Source organism: Lissotriton helveticus, chromosome 3_1 (genome assembly GCF_964261635.1).
Source record: "Lissotriton helveticus chromosome 3_1, aLisHel1.1, whole genome shotgun sequence".
In the NCBI taxonomy this organism is placed as follows: domain Eukaryota; kingdom Metazoa; phylum Chordata; class Amphibia; order Caudata; family Salamandridae; genus Lissotriton; species Lissotriton helveticus.
Window position 1 is genome coordinate 759,760,003 of NC_136061.1, and position 21,791 is coordinate 759,781,793.

At 43.8% G+C, this 21,791-nt stretch overlaps 1 protein-coding gene across 5 annotated transcripts in view; it reads left to right on the forward strand.

Annotated features, from left to right (window-relative positions):
- The window catches only part of SBF2 (SET binding factor 2), a 2,295,537-nt gene extending 2,274,420 nt beyond the window's left edge, over nucleotides 1-21,117 (forward strand). For 3 of the 5 annotated variants that reach the window (XM_078680952.1, XM_078680953.1, XM_078680955.1), the window contains one exon: nucleotides 19,238-21,117. In XM_078680952.1, coding sequence (XP_078537078.1) covers nucleotides 19,238-19,336 — 99 coding nt within the window. In that variant the 3' untranslated portion in view covers nucleotides 19,337-21,117. The remainder of the gene's footprint in view (nucleotides 1-19,237) is intronic. The other 2 variants (XM_078680956.1, XM_078680954.1) reach the window with 1 other exon arrangement.
- The last annotated feature ends 674 nt before the right edge of the window (nucleotides 21,118-21,791 follow it).

The window sequence follows — 21,791 nt, forward strand, 5'->3', positions numbered from 1 at the left end:
TGGAGGAACATAACAAAATAACCGCCGACTCTCTCCCCCGCCCCTGGATGACAGCACATACCCAAAAATAATTTTCAAAGACATTTAACTTTTGTATTAGTTCATTTCAATTCAGGGCTGGAACACTGCTGCTGCGCTTTTGTTACAAGAAACGATTTTGCAGCACTGCTGCAAAACGGGCACCCAGCAACAAAACCGCCCGCACCGGTACCAAACCGACCCCGACCCTTCCGTCTCACTGGGGAAACGCCCGCTGCCCGATACAGCCAGTCATGCCCTACTTTTAGTCCTTGTCCACACCCATCTGGTTTCTTCGCGGGCCCCTTGTGCTCTGGGTTGACTGCATTATGACATGTCTGCCACCAGACCTTTCCAGGTGCCCCAAACTTTTGCGATTTGTTTTTTTTTTGTGCATGCTCAGGCTTTGTATACCTGTTCCTCTGCGCACATGAACCAGTCCATGTTTGTTTTCCATTTGTCCACCATCAAGATGGTAGCACTACCCTACTTCTGTAGGACTTCTCGTCTGACCACCATTAGAGCAACATTGCAAAAGAGAAGCACGTATCTATCTAATGTTTGTTCTCCCCAGACTCTCAACATGACCACGTTTGAGAGTATCTCCAGTGGCTGCTTCAGGGCCTGTGATATCCTATGTTGGGTCCCCCTCCAAAACGGGCCCAGAACCCTTAATTACTTTTCATAGATTTTTACATGTATAAAACAAAACAACACATGCATAGTTTCTAGGTTATCAGCCGTATGTAAAAGTATACATATGCAGATATTCAAAAAATATCACGGTCACAGCTTTTCTGCATGACTCACTCCATCCACATTCGGATGGAATTAGTCATGCAGCAACACTACGAAGGACTGTTTTAAGCCAAGCTAAAACCTTTTGTCCTTTACACTCCATACCATTATGTTTTTTAAATATCTGCATATGTTATAGGCCAAAGACTGCTTCTAAAGCCACGCTCCGTCTCAGGTAAAGTGTGACCTTTGACGAAGATGGGTGAGTGAACTTACCCACCCCCATGATTCACTTTGAGGCCTACAGTAAATGGCCTTCTCACTTTAGCTCCTGACGAAGGCCATAGACCCATATGAGCTGTTCCAGGCTGAACCATGACGACCCGACCACTAGGTGTTGTGGACTGGTGACTCATCCACATAACACCGTGTTGTTTTTGTCTTACCCCATCCAAATTCTCTTCCCTGAATAAAGATTCAACTATAGGATAGAAGGGAATTTTAATTCACTCACCACTGTCAACATCCAGACAGTCTCCCTCCTGGTGGAGGTATAGATGTCACTTAGAGAACGGGACACTCCAATGACAGACACTATGAGGACACAATCCACACTAAGCAGAGATTATATACTCTGCATGCTGTGATTGTTTAGTTGAGGGTCTCCAAAACAGCATTATTGAGACTCTGGCATTGAGACCATTATGGTTCAATCTCCCCTCCCTTTTGATAAAAGATATGAAAAGAAAGAGCCAGGTTTTCAGTGTTCTCTGGAATTCCAGGTGACTTGTCAAGTCTTATTCATGCAGGAGTGAGGTTCCAAAGCTTTACTGCCTAGGCCGAGGAGGAGCATCTGATAGCTTATGACATTTTGAAGGGTGGGGTGGTCAATAGGGTTGGTCGGTCTGAAAGGCACTCGTTAAATTTGCCCTATTAAATTGCTAGCACACCTACCTCTATTTTCGTCTCTGTCTTAGTACATGGGGCTGTCAGTCACTTGATAAAATTATATTTAAAAAGCAAGGACTGGAAACATGGAGCCGTGTCTGCACACACAACGCTACCAATGACGCTTCTCCTAGCAGAGATGAAGAAGAGTGCATGCAATTAAAACTCATTTAAAATGTTTGCTATCAGGGCAGGCACTCTACGCCATTGTGCTTTATGTGATCGTAGTTAAGAGTTCCCAGCGAGAACTACTAGACCCAGGTGAGACGGGCAAGGGAGGACCTTTAGTGGGGGTGTCTGTAGTGTCACACCCCCAAATGCATTCTTCATTTGGTAGTTGGGTCTGGGGGTCCTGAGTTGGTCCTGCTGTGTCTTTGTTGTTTTTTTCATAGTTCTCATTTCATTAAGCGCTTTTAATTTGTTTTTGGAGAGAAACTTAAATATATATATAGTGACTGATTTATCAAAAAAGTCGTAAATCTGCACCAGTCAAAGTATTCCTTGAATATGTGTAAATGTACTACTTTTTGGGATTCACAAACATTGAGTGTAGTAGGCTCGGAAAGCTGTGCCAATATGATGTTTCCAGGCATACTACTGGTAATACAAAAGGTGATGGAATAAAGGTTCACAAATAGTTTAACCATTGGCAATCGGTCAGGCAGTTTTTCCGATGCATTATTTTTCACCCACTGTGCCACTCTAGACAGGGGCCCACCAAATGCAAATCCGTACTAACCCTGTCCCTCATGGAAACAGTGCATCCCAAACATTGGTCTTCTCACGTCTCCACTCTGCCGCCCAGTTTTTTTCATTTTGTACATTTGAGATTCACACCCCCTGAGTCTGACTAAGCTATGTCGCTGGGTAATAAAGATGGTGCGTCAAGCTCGGCGTGCTCTCGGGATAGGAGAGTTTTAAGGCAATGTCAAGTCAAGTCAATAAACTTTATTCGGTTGTGCGAATTGACAACCATAAAAGCATTTACACTACATATAAAAATAACACAATTAATACATAAAAATAAAATACAGTTGTAAAATAAGCAGGTGAAGACAAATATACAACAAGCAATCAGAATATTTAGCGGAGTCCATTGTAAAAGAGAGGTGATAGCAATTCATATATTATTTTTATCCTTCCATACTATTTCTAAATTTTACTGCCAATTTTAAAAAGCAACATAAATACAAGGAATATTCACAACTTAATAACTGTAGAAAGTGCAGTGCAGGACGGTATTGTGTAAAATTTAGTTTTTTCAAACAGGGTTTTAGATATAGATTCCTCGGTACAGTATAAAAGGGACAAAAGAAAAGAAAGTGTGCCAGGTCTTGCGGAGACATGTCGTCGCAGCCGCAAGCCGGCAACACTTGCCCACGGTGAGATCCCCTAGGTACAGCCAACAAGAAATGAAACAAATTAAACCTGAACCTGATCAGTAAGAAACGGTCATAGCTGGACAATTGCCAGGATAAATAGGGTTCCATGAGCAAGGTGGTCTTTACTAATACATGATTACGAACGCTTTCCTTTTTGAGCTCACGTGATTCCCTATCTTGAAATCTGCGATCAATAAAGGCTTTCTTGACCGTTATAACATCCAGTTTAGTGATCGATTCAGGAGATGAAAAGAGATCAGGGCGGCCTAGATCTGCAAAGCACTTAAAAAGATACTTTAACCAGGGGACCTTCATCCTGTTGTCCCATGTGAGTGACTCTCTTAAAATAAGCTGGGTTAGTGGAATGTTATCATTTAACCAACAATTCATCCAGCATAACATGGGGTTAACAGCAATCTTGTCACTTACGTAAGAAACCCCCAGTTCCTCGTGCACGGAAAAATTGGCCGTGCCCCTAGGAACCCTTAATACTGATTTCAAGAAATTATTCTCAATAGTCTGTAGGGGATCCGGAGGAACATAACCCCAAATTTCACTACCATAGCACGCTGTGGAGATGCTCTTGGCTTGATAAAGTTGGAGTAGGGCGGCTACTGGACTATTGCCCACTTTCTTAGAAAAGTCCATTATTGCCGCGTTTACCCTAGTGACTTCTCCCTTCTTTTTTTCAATCACGGGACCCCAGTTTAGTTGACTGTCAAAGAGGACCCCGAGATAAGAAAATGTACGTGTGGTAGGAATACGTACACCATTTACATTTAAGCAGTTTACTTTTTTATTTCCCTGTCCGACCTTCATTATGTATGATTTAGAGTTGTTAATACTTAACTCTCTTGAGGCCATAAAAGAATGGAAGGAATCTAATAGGATTTGAAGTCCGTTTGCTGTTCTTGATAGGAGAACTGCGTCGTCCGCATATAAAAGGACTGGCAGCCCCCTACGTCCTATATACGGAAAATCCGTATTGGTGCTTAAAAGATGCTCTTCCAGATCATTTATATACAAGTTAAAAAGAAATGGGGCCAGGATGCAGCCTTGACGGACACCACGATGCACCTCAAAGTCTTTGGTCACATTCAGGTCTTGAGTGAATCTGACATTTGCGTTGGTGTCCGAGTGCATATCATCTAACAAATCGACCAGGTTTGGGTCCACACCCATTTTTAGCATGGCGTCCCAGAGTTTTCCCCGGCTCACACAATCGAAAGCCGAGGAAAGATCCATGAACGCCATATGGATCGTTCCTCTTCGGGCCTTAGTATACTTCGCGATGATGAGATGTAAGTTTAAACATTGTGAGATCGTAGAATGTCCAGGCCTGAATCCATACTGGATTGGAGATATTATATTATTTTCTTCTGACCATCTGACCAATCTATTCAATATTACTCCTCCCACAACTTTAACCACGGAGTTTATTAAAGATATTGGTCGATAGCAGGCAGGGCTACTGCGATCTCCTTTTTTAAAAATAGGTACGATAGTGGATACCCCCCATGATTTTGGGCATCCACAGAGCACAGCAGCGTTAAGAACAGCTGTAAGGACCGGTGCCCAGAGTGTTTTACAAGATTTAAAAAGATCAGGGGGGAGACCGTCCGGTCCTGGGGCCTTGTTGTTCGATAGGCCTTCTATGCCCTTAATTACCTCATCAATTGTGAAGAACAAGGATTTTTCACTAATTTCTTTTGGACTACATTGTACCTGGAGGCCGTTACCTTTAAAAATGGAGCTAAAGTGGTTAATCCAAACTTCTTCTGGGATATTAGTGCCTATACTTGAAATGCTGGAATGATCAAATAAGGGCTTATTAATGATCTCCCAGAACTTAGAACTGTTTTTTAGTATCTCTGGATCTAGCAAAGACTCCCAAACGTTTTTCTTGACAGCACGTTTACGAATGGCAAGAGACTTTTTATACTCAACCCGCAACACCCTAATGGTTGAGGGATCTCTCGGTTTTGTTTTTAATGCTTTCTTAAGCTCACGACCGGCCTTCGAGCAGTTACTGTCAAACCATTTTGGATTATTGGAAAAGTTAGCTATCCTCTTAGTAGGTAACGTTAAAAGTGACTCCACCTTTTTAGTAATCTCATTGAAGGACATCAGAATTTGTAATGGTGCTGAAGCAGTAGATGTACACGTTATCAGATCATGGTGGCATACATTATTAATAGAAGAATAAAATTGCTTACAGTCCACCTTTGACCACTTTAAACGTCGCTTGCCATTAATACATTTAGTAGTACCACAGTCCTTGCGAGTGATATGTTTTTCAAATAAATTCACACCCATAGTTATACATAAAGGATTATGATCGCTAAATATGCTTGGAATAATCAAAAAAAAACCAACAAAATTAACAAATTCTGCCGATAAAAGAATATGGTCTATAAATGACCCTGTGGCGTGACCTTTAAAAGTAGGGGTTGAAAATACAGTCTGTTCCTCAACTATTGACATAGCAGTAAAAAGGTTATATTCATTCACTAAGTCATTTAAGCATGAACCCCTTCGCGAGTGATCAAAGTGTATTCCTTCCAGTTGGTTACAGCCCAAGTGACCGGCAGGACTCAGGTTAGGATTCCCACATACATGAGTGTTAAAATCACCCGCTATTATCTTGAGGCGGGGAAGGGAATCATCTTTGGCCCTTAGGAATTCACGCAATGACTCAATATTGCAATCACCAAACTGACTCACTGCATTGTAAAAGTTGACCAAAGCGAAACTTGTACTGCCCCTCTTAAATTCAACAACCTGGATATTATTATTGCCAGAGTGATGTACAGTTTTAAGGCATATTAGTGACAAATTAACAAAGATTGCCAAACCCCCTTTAGCTCTCCCACTAGATGAAGGAACTGCCGAGATTATAAAGCTCTCATAACCGTCAATGTATATATTTTTGCCCACTACCCAGGTTTCTTGGAGGCAAATAACGGGGTAGTCTTTAACAAAAGATAACCATTCTACATTAGACAGTTTATCCTGCAGACCAGCTATATTCCAGGATAATAGCCCCTCTTTATATTTAATTGGTTCGTGTTGTGATATAGCCACATTTCCACGTGCAGTTTGAATAATAGGTGTTAGGCCTATACAGCAGCGAACCCGGTCTGTTCCGGGGTTAGCCGAAGAACAAGCTTGAGGGCAGACTGGGTTTATATCAGTGGATAAACCTAATGTATCTGATTGATTCCTGCCATCCAAGCCCCCGTCTAACCCTTGGGGAATATCTACGAGGTCTATAACTTCTGGCGTTCGGTCAGTGGGGAAGAGGTTAGTTGGTGTGTCAGGTAGTCATTCCACCCCATCCAATCCCCCCTCGTCTGAAAAAATGCCATACCTATTAGAGGTGGGGATATTAAAGTGATTATTAAAAAGATGAGTAGGGTAATATTGATCTGGGAGGGGTGGCCGTATTGGACGTTCCCTTCTATCCTGACTATACCCCCAGTTGTTAGTTGGAACCTCAAAACCCCAGCCTTTTGGTGTCGCTGGCCATATAGGCCTAGTAAAATTATGAGTAGACTTAGGATAGGACATGCTCCGCTGTTTTTTGCCGAAAAATTCTAGGGTGAGAGGAATGATAGTACCTCTTCTGCGCTGCGGCGGCGAAATATTTGGCAGGATGTTTGGTAAAACTGCAGAATTGGTAAAGTTTATAATAATGCAGTCACCCTTGAATTTTTTAGGGTTTTGACCTATCCAAGGGACTCTTCTGGCTGACTTAATGTCTCCAGCTAGCTGTTGCTTCCCCCACGGGGCCAGCTGCATATTACCTGATAACCAGTGCAGGGCCTTACTTGTTACTGCCGAGGGGGATTCTAATTGATCTGGGGCTAGTGGGGGGACGTTTGCCAGTACCAGTACTAGTGGAGCCGCGTCTTCCAGAAACTGTACCGTGACTTCTTCTGTAATAGGTGTAGGTATTACAGGCGGAATTGGGGATATTGTAACTCCTGGCAGTAGGTGATGTGTCACTGTAGTTGAGGGCTGTTCCTGTAAGTTTGCGTGTATAATGTTTGAAGTAGTACCTCCCTCAGATGAAGGAAGAAGAGCCTCTTTTACAGGAAAAGCTAGACTGGTAACTGTGTCTGATATATTAGACACAGCTTCTGCTAACTTTTTTTGATCAGCACCTAGTTTCTTTATATCAGCAGTTAGCTTGTCCAATTTGGTCACTACTGGTTTAATTAAGATTTTAAGTTTAGTGTCAATTAGATCAGCTAACCTTGATAATAACTCCTCATCCATATAATGCTTCTCAGAATCATCTACTTTCCCCCTGCTTTTATCCCTACTTCTCACAGGTGACACAGCCCTCTTCTTCCCTAGAAGAGGTCCACCACGGTATATTTGAGTTTTTCTACATTTTCTGATAGCACGTGGCACATGATCTAGAACTGGGGGATCGGCTTCATTATTTGACTGCTCACTCTCCTGCACAATTTGATCTTGGTCTAGATCAGTGTCAACTACCTGACAATCCAAATCATTAGCCTGAGCTATATCTTGACCTTGTGTTGTGTGAGTACTCCGGTTTAAAATGCCATGTTCTGGGGTGTCAGAGTCTAAAACTGCGCTTCCCTCAACCTGGGAAGCTATATCAATCCAGGGTGAATCAGGTGAAGAACTTAGGGGAGATAAGTTAGGGGACAGGCTAAGACCTAACGATTCGCGCCTCTCGTTGTTAATCTTAGAGACTACCTGTATCATATAATTTTCTATTGAGTTACCTCCCACCACTAAATTCTTTTTAGACATTCTTCTTAAGAGAGTAATAATAACCAAGTAACAAGAATGTTATAATGGATGATGGTATATCCAGGAAATAAATATAAGTATAAGTATAAATAGTCTTACTGCAGAACCACACTGAACGAAGACAGTACGGGCAGAGTAGCGTGTCCAGTCCAGTCTCAGCCTGTCTCGGACTGTCCGCCCTTTGTCCGGGCTTCGTCCGGCGTCCCGCACACGCGTCCCGCTATGCGTCTGGGGCACGGTTTAATAGGAGGAGCAGGGGGCGGGAAGAGACTCCAGGTGCGCTGCGTTAGTCCTGCGCGGAACCCTGGGTCTCGCAGTCCCAGCCCCTGTCGAAAGCGCCTCACACTCTCCTCGGCGACGGTGATATTTCCAAAGTTCCACTCAGTCACTGTAGAGGGCAAACGAACAGGGTGTAGAGATGATAGTCACGGACTCTGCACACAGCTGCGAGCGGCACCCGCGAAGCAGGGGCCGCGAGCTGTTTTGAAGGGGCAAGCCAGGCGATGCAAACGGGGAGGAGCAGGGGCGGGAAGAGACTCCAGGTGCGCTGCGTTAGTCCTGCGCGGAACCCTGGGTCTCGCAGTCCCAGCCCCTGTCGAAAGCGCCTCACACTCTCCTCGGCGACGGTGATATTTCCAAAGTTCCACTCAGTCACTGTAGAGGGCAAACGAACAGGGTGTAGAGATGATAGTCACGGACTCTGCACACAGCTGCGAGCGGCTCCCGCGAAGCGGGGGCCGCGAGCTGTTTTGAAGGGGCAAGCCAGGCGATGCAAACGGGGAGGAGCAGGGGCGGGAAGAGACTCCAGGTGCGCTGCGTTAGTCCTGCGCGGAACCCTGGGTCTCGCAGTCCCAGCCCCTGTCGAAAGCGCCTCACACTCTCCTCGGCGACGGTGATATTTCCAAAGTTCCACTCAGTCACTGTAGAGGGCAAACGAACAGGGTGTAGAGATGATAGTCACGGACTCTGCACACAGCTGCGAGCGGTAATTTTGGAAACGATGAAGGGTTATTAAAATTTTAAATGCATTGCTGCCGTTCGTAGATTAAAACATTCCTTCCTTGCTCACTTGGTCAAACTTAAGGCAATGGTAGCTTGAACTTTGTGCTTCGAACGTGAGTTTTGAATGATTTGTATGTAAAGAAACAGACAGGGCTTTGGGTATGTAAGCTGGATTTGATTCGTACATATTTTGCACTCGTGTTTTAAAGTTGGTTTACTTGCAAACATTGGCATGGCCCTTGGTTCCATAGTTAATAGTACTGTGGACATAATTATAAAGAAGCCCTCGACTGGCAGTCATATCTTTTAAGAAATATGCAGATGTGGAACATGCCACAGTCTTGTTTACCAACCATTGGACTTTAGTCACGTTTGTAAGTGCTTGGAGGGACAATATTTTGTCAGGGTTTGGAAGTGGAAATTACTTGTTTAATTAATGAGCCAACAACCTTTGCAGTAAGTTATTCTTGTATATCATGAACATATCGCTTGTATTGGAATAGTTGCAGGATTTATACAGACCAAGAAGCACTATTGTAGGAAGTAGCATTGAATAGAGTGCCTGTGGTGTGTGTGTAGGATGGTGAGGGGGGGGGTGTGGGGGTGTAAAAGCACATTTGGCAGCATAGTTACCCATCTCGGTAAGGCACGCGATACACGGAAAAAAGGACGTCCCTTTGAGTGTGTTTCAGACTTCTGCAAGTCCTATGAGCCTAGTTAGATCAACAGCTTGCTTTCATATGTGCTTTAAACGAATTGTTTTGTTCAACAATTATAGATCTGGTTCCTGGAATTGTGAACATGCTTAGTTTAATGTGCATGTGCGACTTTTTTCCTTGAAATTCTCGCAGACGCGCAAACTTCCACACGCTGGTATTTCCTCCATCGGACATACTGAAGTTATCTTAAGAACCTGACCATTCTGTCCTGAAAACATTGACCACAAAAAGTAAAACAGTGGACACCTAGTGATCACTTGTGGCTTGAGCTTGATATTTGAGATTTTTGTCTATGCACTAAAATTAAGTCAACCAGCATCAAACATATGGCCCACACTAAGCTACATGTTGAGATCTCTAAAGTTGGATTTGACACTATAATATTTGCTTGCAGTGATTTTGAAATGTTTTTCTTTCCCATCTCATTTTAAGGCCGTTGTGACACTGCGGCGACATGTTGTGAGAGTAGTTTAATAGATATTACATGTAAGTAGGAACCTGCCCTCAGCCAGTGCAATGAAGGGCCTTGGGCAACACCACAAAGTATCTCGTGGGGCATCACTTAAAGCCTTTTCAGCATCAAGGTCAGTGTCTTCTTCCATAAAAGAAACTCTGGGAATGAGCTTTCGGTGCAGGAAACTGTTCTGAACATATTGTGAATGTGACCCCTGCCTCTTTACAACCCAGTGCTGGCAAAGCCATCTTGAGTCTTTCTATACCACTGCATTGAGGTGGTTGATTCAACTTTTCTGCAGTGTATGCATGCAAGGACTCTCACTTCAAAATAGCTGACTCCTAACCACAGACCTGTTTCGCTTAGTCTCATCTTGACACGTTGAATAAAGTGGACATTGCAATGTGCATGTCAAAAGTGAACACATCGAGAAATGACCCTTTAAATAATCCTGAATTATGATTAGAAGCAGAGGATTGGACACAGACACGCATTCTTCGGAGATCTAAACATTTCAGGGATCGTTGCCAGAAACCCCCTGGGCCTTGTGTGCAAACTGGGTGGAGTCCTTAAAATTCCAGCACGACATCAACTTCCGAGGAATGAGCTGCATTTGTAAAAATAGAATCGACATAAAACTTCAAGAATTGGAGTACATGACCTGATTTTACTATATGACTTTACCTTACTTTCTGTATTCTTCTTGAGAATCAGTTGAAAGAACCAAACATCTTCCCTGTCTTTTTGTTTGTGTCCAAAAGACCTGGGAGGCAATAGAAAGGTAGACGTCCAATAATGGTAGGTATGGACTGCCTGTACCTCTATCCAGTTGCTTGTACTTTTGTTTATTTTAGAACATTCAGTCAGTGGTAGTTATGTTAGCATTACAGCATTACTGCCAAAGGCAACACTGTTGTTAAAGTTGCTCTTCCTCTTTATAGTCTTGGGCCTATAACTTGAAAACGGTCTTTAACAGGTATAACCCTCTGCAGTTGCCGGATTTAATGCTGCATCATATTTTTCGAGCAAACTACTCGTGATTTGTGTAAGGATATCTGTGTATTTTTCTGAAAACTAAAGCTTATAAACAGTTTGATCACTCATTGTCTTCATTAAAAGTAAATCTTTCTGCCCTTCACTTTTAGACTACCAAACCACGTTCCTGAAAACTGTTCATTCTAAACTCTTTGATACTTTGTGGTAGAATTTCATTGCATTCACTCATTCATCTATCCATATCTGGATTTTTTGTAGAGTGCAGCAAACAACAAGTGATTGTCTGGGAGGGGAGGAGGAGCCAAGGGTCACAAAGAGGTGCAAGAGGGAACAACAATCAATATTGACCAAGATATAATGCAGCGAGTAAAAGAGTGCAGTAGTCGAAAAGCCTCAAAGTGAAGGTCTATATATTCAACCAGTCTTAGGCTGACTGTGAGAGGACGAAGAAAAATAGATTAAATCAAACAGGAAACAGAGTAGGGTGAAGCCTGCTTCAGGGCCATATGAAGGAAGAAGAGGTACACCTTTAGGCCTTGTCTTTAGGAGGTCTTTTTCCGTCTTCAATGATTGGGGCGAGAGAGGAGACATGAGCATTAAAATACCTACCTCGATATCAGTTGAGGTCACTGAGTAGCCAGCAGGGTAGCAGGAGATCATCTCTGAATTCAGTTGGTAGGGCTGAAAGAGTTGTGTCAGGTAATCTGGTACAAGACCACGGATGGGTCTGTGTGCAGTAGACAATGTTTTGAAGTGTGACCTGTCATGAATAGGAAACCGATGTAGTGATCTGAGGGCGGGGATGTTTTGACCTTTGCAAATCAGCCTTAATTCTTGCTTTTGATCTCTTTGTAGCTTTTGAAGTTCTCGGGGAGACCAGTCAGGATGCTATTCAATAGTAAAGGCAAAATATTACTAGTAATGTATGGTCTTTTGCGGGAATTGGAGGAAAGTGGTACTGCCCTGAGGCAATCGAAAATGATAGAAGAAACCTTAGGTGACTACATTTACTTGTGAAATAAAAGAGAGATTTCTGTAGAATGTAAAACAATGATTGCAAACTTCTGAACTGGCTTATGAGTTGTACCCATTGTATCTGGCCAAGCGAAGGGGGGGTACAATGGGTCAACTGGGCCCTCAAGTAAGATTTTTGATTTCGAAAACTAAGGCAGAGCAAGTTATCATGCATCTAGTTTTGGACATCCTTCATACAGTTAGCAACTTCCTGATGAACTGCACTTTGCTATTTCATTTTATAGAAGATCTGACTAGGATCAGCAAACGTGAAACTCTAAATTATGTGCCTTCAGAGTTAAAGCAAATGCTGCCAGGTAAACATTGAAGAAACAAGCTGAGAGTGTGGAACTTGGGAGACTCCGCAGGTGATGAATGAAATCTCAGCAAGGAACATACCAAGGTTCACTTTAGAAGGGGTTGCGGGGATTCTATTATTCAGAAACTAAGTGACTCATGAGTGGTCTGTGCACCCACCTTTACTTTGATGCCACCCAACCCAGGATAGTTCTATGATCATTGGTGTTAAGTGTGTGGAAATCTCACAGAGTCTCAGTTCACAGGCTTGACATTTTTCCAATGCGTTGAGCAATTCTTCTAATATGTTCATGGTGGCTTGGCCATGTCCTGACTTGTGAGAAATCAGGACTGAAAGTTACTCTGCACGTGTTTTTTTCAATATGTGAAGACAATTGGCCATTCCGGCCAGCTCTGAGAGAGCAGCATTTCAGCAGACTGCGGAATCGTGAGCTCTGGAGAGGGCGGCCGAGAGAAAAGAACTCCCCCACGCCCAATGATAGTAGCTATATGGCACCATGCAACCATTACAGGCGAGTGTCAAGGCCCCAGTAGAGGAGCGCATGCAGGCTTGAAGTAGTAAGGAGGCCCGCTCCGCCTGTGACCACACATCATGGACCAGTTCGACCGAAAGAGTGCTGGGTGGCTTTTGCGCATCCTCCCTCACCCTTCCTACGCTAACTGGCAGGCCTTCTGCTCCAAAACGGGACTGCATCAACTGCGCCTCCGAGCAGGACCGGAACCTGATAAGACAGAGGACGGGCCCAGACCCGGCCCAGTGGTGGGCCTCTTCGTTAATGTGTGGAGAGAACATGGAGCAATCTGGTTCTCCTAATACCGGTTGGCCTTACTGAAAGCTTTGCCTGATGGATTGGCTGGGCAGAGACCTGGGACACACACTCTACATCCTGGCCCTACTCTTGGCTGCATACAGTTGACCTTTTTTTTCTTTCTCAGTCTGCATGGAAAGAGTGAGATGCCCGGTGCTGCGTTGTTGTTGGGGTCTGGAATATGCCCCTCGTCTGACTGGACCCTGAGTTGCTTGAGATATTGAGTCTCTTGTGGGTGGGGTGGCAGCCTTCCTGCCTCCCTCGATCTGCTGATACTACAGTCCTGAGCTGGGCACAATGGCCTTGAGGCTTGAGAGGCCTCCTGAACTGGCGAACAAGGGCCCCGTCCACATCAGTCATCTGCAGGCCATCAACGAGGTGGTCTTGGGGCCACAGATGTCATTGACTCCTGTGGAGCGGACTCACGGTTTCTGGTTTAATAGCTCCCCATGGATTGCTAGAGGACGGCTAGGCCCGCAGCGATACAGTCGAGCCTTGAGAGCCTTGGACAGGCCTACACCTGCACTCCCGGTGATAAATGGGGAAAGATAGGCCAGCGAAAACACCCCTTCCCAGCCACGTATCAATCAGTACACAACCACAGGCCCCCCCAGTTGGGGGAGAGGCACCAGACAAAGGCACTACAAGTGAATGGAGATTAGACAAGATTCTTCAAGCCATCCAGACCTTGCAAGCGGTTGTTCAGAACAAACTAGGGGAGGTCCTAGTAGATGTAGCACTCCTTCGTCAAGACCTCCCCAAAACCACCGCTTGCATAGCTAAATCAGAGGGATGCATATCCACAGGGGAGAATGAAGTCACCGATCTCAAAGTAAAAGTGGCCCTCCTTCTCACCCGTACAGGGGAGCTCCATCACCATGCTGAAGACGCGGGGAACCGATCTACGCGTAATAACTTGCGCTTTGCGGGGTTCCCCAATGGCATTGAAGGCCCGACCGACAATGTTTTTGGATGACTGGCTTCAATCTTGGATGCCTGAAGGAAGACTCTCACCCTGGTTCGTAGTGGAATGGGCACACAGATCATTGGCTCCTAAGCCCACTTCAGTTGTCCAAAGAAGGCCCATGATTGCACACTTTCTCAAATTCAAAGATAGGGATTCCATTCTGAGGGAGTCCAGGGCCCACAAGGGCCTTCACTACCAAATTTCCAAAATTCTGCTCTTTCCTGATTACACATGGGAGGTCCAAGCGAAACGCAGATCCTATGAGGCCATTGAACAGCAGCTCAGAGACCTACATGCTATTATTCCCTGCACACCTCAAAATCCTTCATGAGGGTAGGTCGTATTTCTTTGAAACCCCTGAATCTGCCTGGACTGGCTCACAGAGGGAAAGCTGATGTCTGACCAGCAGCGACCCTTGCCCTCTTCTTCTCGTTGCCTCCAGTGCAATGGGCAACATATGACTTGCTGCCAAAAACGGTTCCAGTCTGAAGAACGTCGGATCCTTACTCCCTCACCGATTATATGATGTGGCTTGGACTCAGGGTCCAGAGTTTGGCAAATAGAGAACTTTAAGGGTTATCGCTGCAGGATTCGAACTGTCCTTGTATGGTTCAGAGGGGTTTACCACATTGATCTAATACTTGTAGGGGTCCACCATACCATGCCTGTTTAGAGGGGCTCCTTCTAGTTTCTTTCTCCATTTGTTTCCCAATTTGGGCACTTGGCCAACAGATGCTCCTTAAAGGGACGTATGGGCAGTGGGGTTGGGGTGCAGGAGGTTGCACGCCGTATGGGTGCTTTTTACTGTTTTACTGCTGGTTTGTGCATTTTTTTCCTGTTAGGTTGTTGCTGTGATTTGATACTGTGTAAATGGCATTGGGTCCTGGTTACTTTACTGTCCTCACCCGAGATGATCAATGTGTCTTGGTACAAATGTCCCATGGTTTCCCAACTTAAGCCAGCACGATCACCAAAGGCCCAGCCATGACCCCATATAGCGTTATGTCTTGGAACGTTAATGGTCTCTTGGACAAAATTAAGCGCCCTGCAGTGCTGCGATGCTTTCTTCCCTCTGTCTCCCTCCAAGAAACTCACCTTTTGGGGACCAAGTGCCCATTTCTCGAGAGACAAGGCTATGACATGGTCTATCACACTGGGTTTACTAGGGGAGCCTGAGGGGTGGCCATCCTACTAAGGCGTTCCCTTCCCATGGTGGTGTCAGGGTTGGTACCTTGCACTCACAGGCTCTCCGGAGGGCCGTTACCTGAACCTTCTATGCATGTATGCTCCGCCAGTGGCTTTGGAGTCCTTCCTGGCCTCATTCCTTGACATGGTGGCTGGGCTCCCACCTGGCTTCAAATTTATAGTTGGAGACTTCAACACAGTCCTCGATCCGTCGTTGAATGTTGCGGGCACTGTTTCTGAGCACCAAAATGCCCGAACATTGCAAAAGTGAACAACTGCTCTGGGTCTATGCAATGTATGAAGGGTTTAGAATCCCCGAAAACAACAGTACACACATGCGTCGGCTTCACACCATACACATGTGCGTTTGACCTGATCTTTATGCTGGCTCCAGACATTCTCCTAGTTTCACACATTCAGATACTGCCTCACGGACTCTCTGACCACACTATATTGCAGCTTCAAATTGGTAAACCCACCTTGCACTGCCGTCCAATGTGGCAGCTTAACACCTGACATCTACAGGATATGATGTACGTTCAGGCGGTAGGTAAGGGAATCCGGCAATACTTTCAGCTCAACGCCGGGTCGGTACAGTCATCAGGTATGTTTTGGGGGGCATGTAAGGCCACCATCTGTGAGCACGGCAAGAACATGCAACAGGCCAGAGGTCCAGACGATGACTTCGGAAGACAACTGACGCTGATTCGTACAGAGATCAAACTCATATCTCTTGAGGCAGCAAAGTTGCTTTGGCAGGCGTCCACAGCACGGTCTATGGGTAGGGAAACAAAAACGGGAAATAGCTTTACTAGATGGCGTCACAGCCTTTAGGAATCCCAGAAATTTTGGATGGCGCCGGTTGTGCCCACCTTGCCTCCCCCAGCATAGCATAGACACTTGCAGATTACTATTCGCAGCTACCTCGCGCCCTGCTGGTGAGATGGAGATGCCTCTACTTGATGTCACAGGCTGAGAGTCGTGCACTGGATGAGCCCATTACACTGGAAGTGTTGGGAGAGGCCATATCTCAATCAGGCTAGGCCAGATGGGTACCCTACTGAGTTATGTGTTAAATGCCGGGATGTCCTTTCCCCCGTCTCTTAGACATGTATGCGGAGAACACAGAAATCGGTTCCTTTCCCCAGGAGATTGACCGAGCCATGATTGCAGTCATACCCAAATCATGCCCCCCATCGACCTCCTGTGCCAATTACCGCCTTATCTTTCTCATCAATGGTGAAGTGAAAATCTTTGCCGCAATACTTACTACGCAACTTAGGCAGGTCCTCTGGTCCCTTATTCATCCTGACCATGGTGGCTTAATGCCCTGGAGGAGCATGAGATTCTGTTTCCGAAGTCTTCAAGTAGCTCTTGCACATCAACACTTCCTACCGCACCCCCTGGCTCTGCTATTAATCGACTTTGAGAAAGCATTTGATACTGTGTTGATTGGGGGTACTTGGCGAAGGTGCTTGACCGATCAGACATTGGACCCCGGTTCTGCAGTCTGGTAAAGATGCTTTATTCAGATCCCACTGCCAGAGTTTAGGTTAATGGTGCCATCTCTGAGGAGTGCCCCATATGGCAAGGAAGCTGATAGGGCTGCCCCCTCTCCTCCCTCCTCTTTGCTTAGCAATTAAACCTCTGGCGATGCTTATACTTTGTGATTGGTAGAGACAGGGGTGGAAATGGAGGCGAGGGCACGAAGACCGCATTGCCTTATACGCAGATGATGTCCTGCTGTACTTGGCTGACCTGGCCTTAAGTGTCCCCCAGTGCCTCTGGGTCCTGCAACTTTTTGCAGAGGCATCAGGACTAACTGTTAACCCGGCAAAATCAGTGCTCCCTGAGGTGACCCGGTGGTATTTGAGGGCTAGAGATAGCCCACAAGCACACAGGATGGTATTCAAGCTTACTCAAGACTCCGTTGTGGTAGGGTAGGTGGTTGAAGGAGAGAGCGTCATTGGAGTGGTTCGCCCACTGGGATGCCATCCGCATGACACTTCTGGGGGACGTCTGAAAGGGATCCCATATGGTCTCTTTTCACGACCTTCAGCAAATCTACTCCCTGTGAAGGACCCACAAGTATATGCAACTCTGACATGCTCTTAGGGTTTATGTGCCTGAGACCTGCAGATACCAGAATTTAGCCGAGTGGAGGCAAATCCTTGATGGTAGCTCTGGTGAGGGGGGGTCACCCAGATGTACCACACACTTATCAACGTCTCATCTGCACTCTCAGCACTTTGAAAAAGGTGGCTTGGGCCAATGGAAAACGCTGAATGGAGTGATGCACTAGTGGCCTGTCAGGTGTGAACTATGTCATCTTGCCTGCACTTGGCGCAGACATATTATCTACAATGTGCGTACTTGGCCCCCAACAGGCTCTATCAATCAAATTTGCTGCCCAGCCCCTCATGCTTTCGCTGCTCCCAAAAACCTGATTTTTTTCACATGATGTGGTCCTGTGAAATCATACAGGGGTACTGGAGGGAAATCATTGCTGAGCTCTCAGCAATGAGCAGTGGGTATACTGCTTGAACTTTCCCCATCAATGGTACTGCTGGGGGTCGGGAGAACTGGGGCAAACAGGGCATTACTGGGAACAGCAGTACTGGTGGCTAAGAGGGATATTGCAGCCACCTGGAAAGCTTCCAGGCCTCCCACAGTGGAGGAAGGAAGTGAAGTAGAGAAGCCTGTTTATTAAGCACAGGGTTGTCCAACCAAGTATGCCAAAGTATGGACCAAATGGTCTGAAGGGGGGATTTAGACCTGCTTTAAAAGTACTCCCGAATTTAATTTGTCTGTATCATTATATGGGAATATTACCCCTTTCTGATTTGCACTGACTGCACTGCGACTTGTTGTGTAGTAATGAAAACAATAAAAATATGTTTATAAAAAAAATGCAGAAGTGAATGGAAATTGACCTGTACCTGAGCATGACCTTTGGGTTTGTGCGTGTTTTTTCGAGGAGGGGAGTGATGGAGTATTTGAATGTTTGCGGAATATCACCAGTGTTAGGGGAGGCATTGATCAGATAGGTGATAGAAAAGACTGTGTCTTATAAACTCACTTTCACAGGTTTGGCGTTACAGATAATTGATATTGAAGACGATTATTTGAAGGAGGGCAGGATACCGGTAGTGTTAAACACCAGACTCGGGTTGAACACAGTGAATGGAGGAGGAGTGTGTTGATGAGAGGATTAAGGGGATGTGAAATGAGTAAGAGTTTTTGATATTATTTTTGATGGTAACGACTGTTGACTTATTGTTTCCAAGATAATAGAGAACTAGTTAGAAAGTTAGAATAGGGATTTGCAAGACCACAACATCATAAAAATTAATGGGGATTGCTCGAAAAGGAGTATACTGAGGTGATGGGTCTAAGTGCTAAAGCGTTTTATGCAGTGCGTATTGTACAAATAATGAGGAAGATTTAAGGTATACAAAGTAACAAAATGGAGATACAAAGGCACAAAATGAGACAAGCATATATCTGGGATTTAATGTTCACAATGTAAACACTAATCATTGGAATTTAGCAATCATAATCTTTGTGGAAGTTGTTTAACTTGAAATAATGTCAACACGATTGGTAGATGGATGAAAAGGACATTCAAATCTGAAGCATGCTCAAAGAGTAGAAGACAACTCTTGAAATCAGATTCAGAGACAGAGGATGGGCTGTACTAGGGCACGTTGCCTGACCTCGGCCACGCCCTCATTAGCTGCTATGACCTCGACCACGCCCTCATTAGCTTCTATCAGTCTGTTTCGATGATGTGTTCTTCTAAAGCAAAATAAAAAATGTAATAAATAAACCATGGCAATACCACTGTCATAAATTATCTTTATGTAATGTTTCTTTTCTCTCTTTCTGTTTTTTAGGTGAAAACCAGTAAACGTGTGTATAATTTCTGTGCTCAGGATGCACAAAGTGCCCAACAGTGGATGGACAAGATCCAGAGCTGTATATCTGATGCATGATCCAGACTATTCACACCACTGGCAGTCTGAAGAAATACATTCCAAAGCGCACTTTTTCATCTTCGGGCGTCTTTAGAAAACATATAGGAAACGCTACTGCGGATGGATAGTTTACCGTTTAATACATGACATCTATGTGGAGCATAGATTTTGCAACTGTAAAACCTCGGGGCAGCTATTTTGTTGTAAAGTGTGTATGCAATCCGTCCAAGCCTGAATTTCCCTGTTGAGGATTATATGAAGGTCTACTGTATTGCCCTAAGAAAACGTATACTACTATAAGTTAAACATACCTAAAATAATTGTCCCATCTAAAACTCTGCTTCTGTATTCCAAGTGTTCAGTTTGAAACCGGACTATTTTCCCGTGACTGACATTTGACATTTGACATTGTGAATACACTACATTTGAATGAAAGGTGGTTCTATTGAAAGCCTTTAGTACTCCAAAAGATGTTATCCTCGTTAGGTATGTTATAAAAATGCCAGTGACAATAGATTTCGCTGCATGAAGCTCAGATATCTGCACATATTTTGTGCATTTGCGTCTGAATAGTTGTCTTTTTTTTTTTTTTTTTGCAGAAAAGGTTCACTACTTTTTCAGTTTTTTGGGATTTCATATTGTATCTCCACTCGTTATTACATTTTGGTTGGGCCAAATAGTTGTACATTTGCAAAGCTTGTTAACTCATGACATTCCAAACAATCTAAGTGTAATTTGGAGCAGTATAAAGCTATTTAATGTTTTGTTTATTTATGCTTCCCTAGGCTAATCATCTATTAAAAAAAGGAAACTGAATATCGTCAGAACAAAAATATGTGTAGCTCTGCTGTGGAATCTGGGTCTGTGTTTTTTAACCCGTTAATCCAACATTATAGAAGATATTCAACAATTATGAAGGAAGAATACTTTTTGTTCATTGTAAATGTAAATGTTACAAAATGAATGATAAATGCACTAAATCATAATGCAAGCACTTGCACTTAAATTTTTGCAGTACAATACATTTCCAAGAGTAAGACGTGTTACGACGCAAAACAACATTGCCTCTTATATAAAATATGTACATAAATATTTTGGTTGTTATGTAATTTGATACTGAAACCACTTTTTGCACATAATGTATGAAATGTTTTCATTGTTTTTTTATTCGATAACAATGTGCTTAGTCTTAAAACCCAAAGTAATAGATGTTTTAGCCAAAACCACTTGTGGTATTATAGAACTAGTCAGTAGGTAGCCAGGCTATTGTTTTTATTGTTGACATGTTTAATATCTCACTAATGTTTTAAAATTTGTACTGTATATATACGTTCGTATTTTTGGATGTTTCAGGTAACTCTGCTGGCAATGTAATATAAAACTAACCTAACTGACAACATGTAAAGCCTTTCTTGAAATTATTGCGATTTTTGTGAGCAGCTGTTTTCAGGCATGCTGCAAAGTTCACTCAACACTTCCCATTTGCAACATGGAAAATGTGGGTGCTTTTCTAATGCATGTGAAATTTGCAAGTGAAATCTGTAGAACGATTTTGTATCATTCTTGCTTTGTAAATCATCATTGAAACTGGCTTTTTGCACATTTTTTGTAATTTTCTTTGTACATGAAGTACTGGCATGTACTTTGTAAAATACTGATTCCATTGGTTCGTACATTACTTTAAAAATGTAAACAACATTATTTTTTGGTAACCAGGTATTTTAACTATTTTATGTACCTGTTGTATGACTTGTCATGCTAATCTAATTGTAATAAAATATACCTCTTTTGAAAAGAAATTCATTTGGACAGATTCTTATAGAATTTAAAAAAAAACGTAGCTATTTTTTTTAACAATACTTTATACTAATATGCATCTGTTTAAAAAATAAAGTGCTGAAGAATTTTTATTTATGGGATTGGTTTTCTTACAGTGACATATTATTCAGTAAATTAGCAATACTGCTACATTTTGGAGACCGTCGGTGTTAAATGGCGGACACGGATATGAAGAAACACTAGTATTTTACTGCAGGTGACTTTGGCCTGCTGGGTTCTTGGAGACATCTTGATCTCTTGACTGGATTTCATCAGTGGTTTTCTGTTGATACAGCCACGTTAAGAAACAATGCATTTGATACAGCCAGGGTAAGAAACAATGCATTTGTCCAGTGGTGCATGGAATCTCTGTGAGAAACCATTGGATATTGTCTGTATTTAGATAACATGGATCTGTATTTTTTTAACCTTGGACAAAGCCTGTGGCAATTTGTGTTCAACCTCCAGCTTGTTTGGATATCAAATTTAGACTGAGAGGCCGGTGTATGTGGGAGTAGAATTGAGAAACTGCTGTGATTTTGACCTTCATGTAGCACAAATTGGACAGCTGCTGCTGCTATATTCAGAGTAGATGCATGCAAGCAGTTATGAGGCTTTCCCTCTGTGGTGAGTGTCTGGGTCTGGATTATGGGTT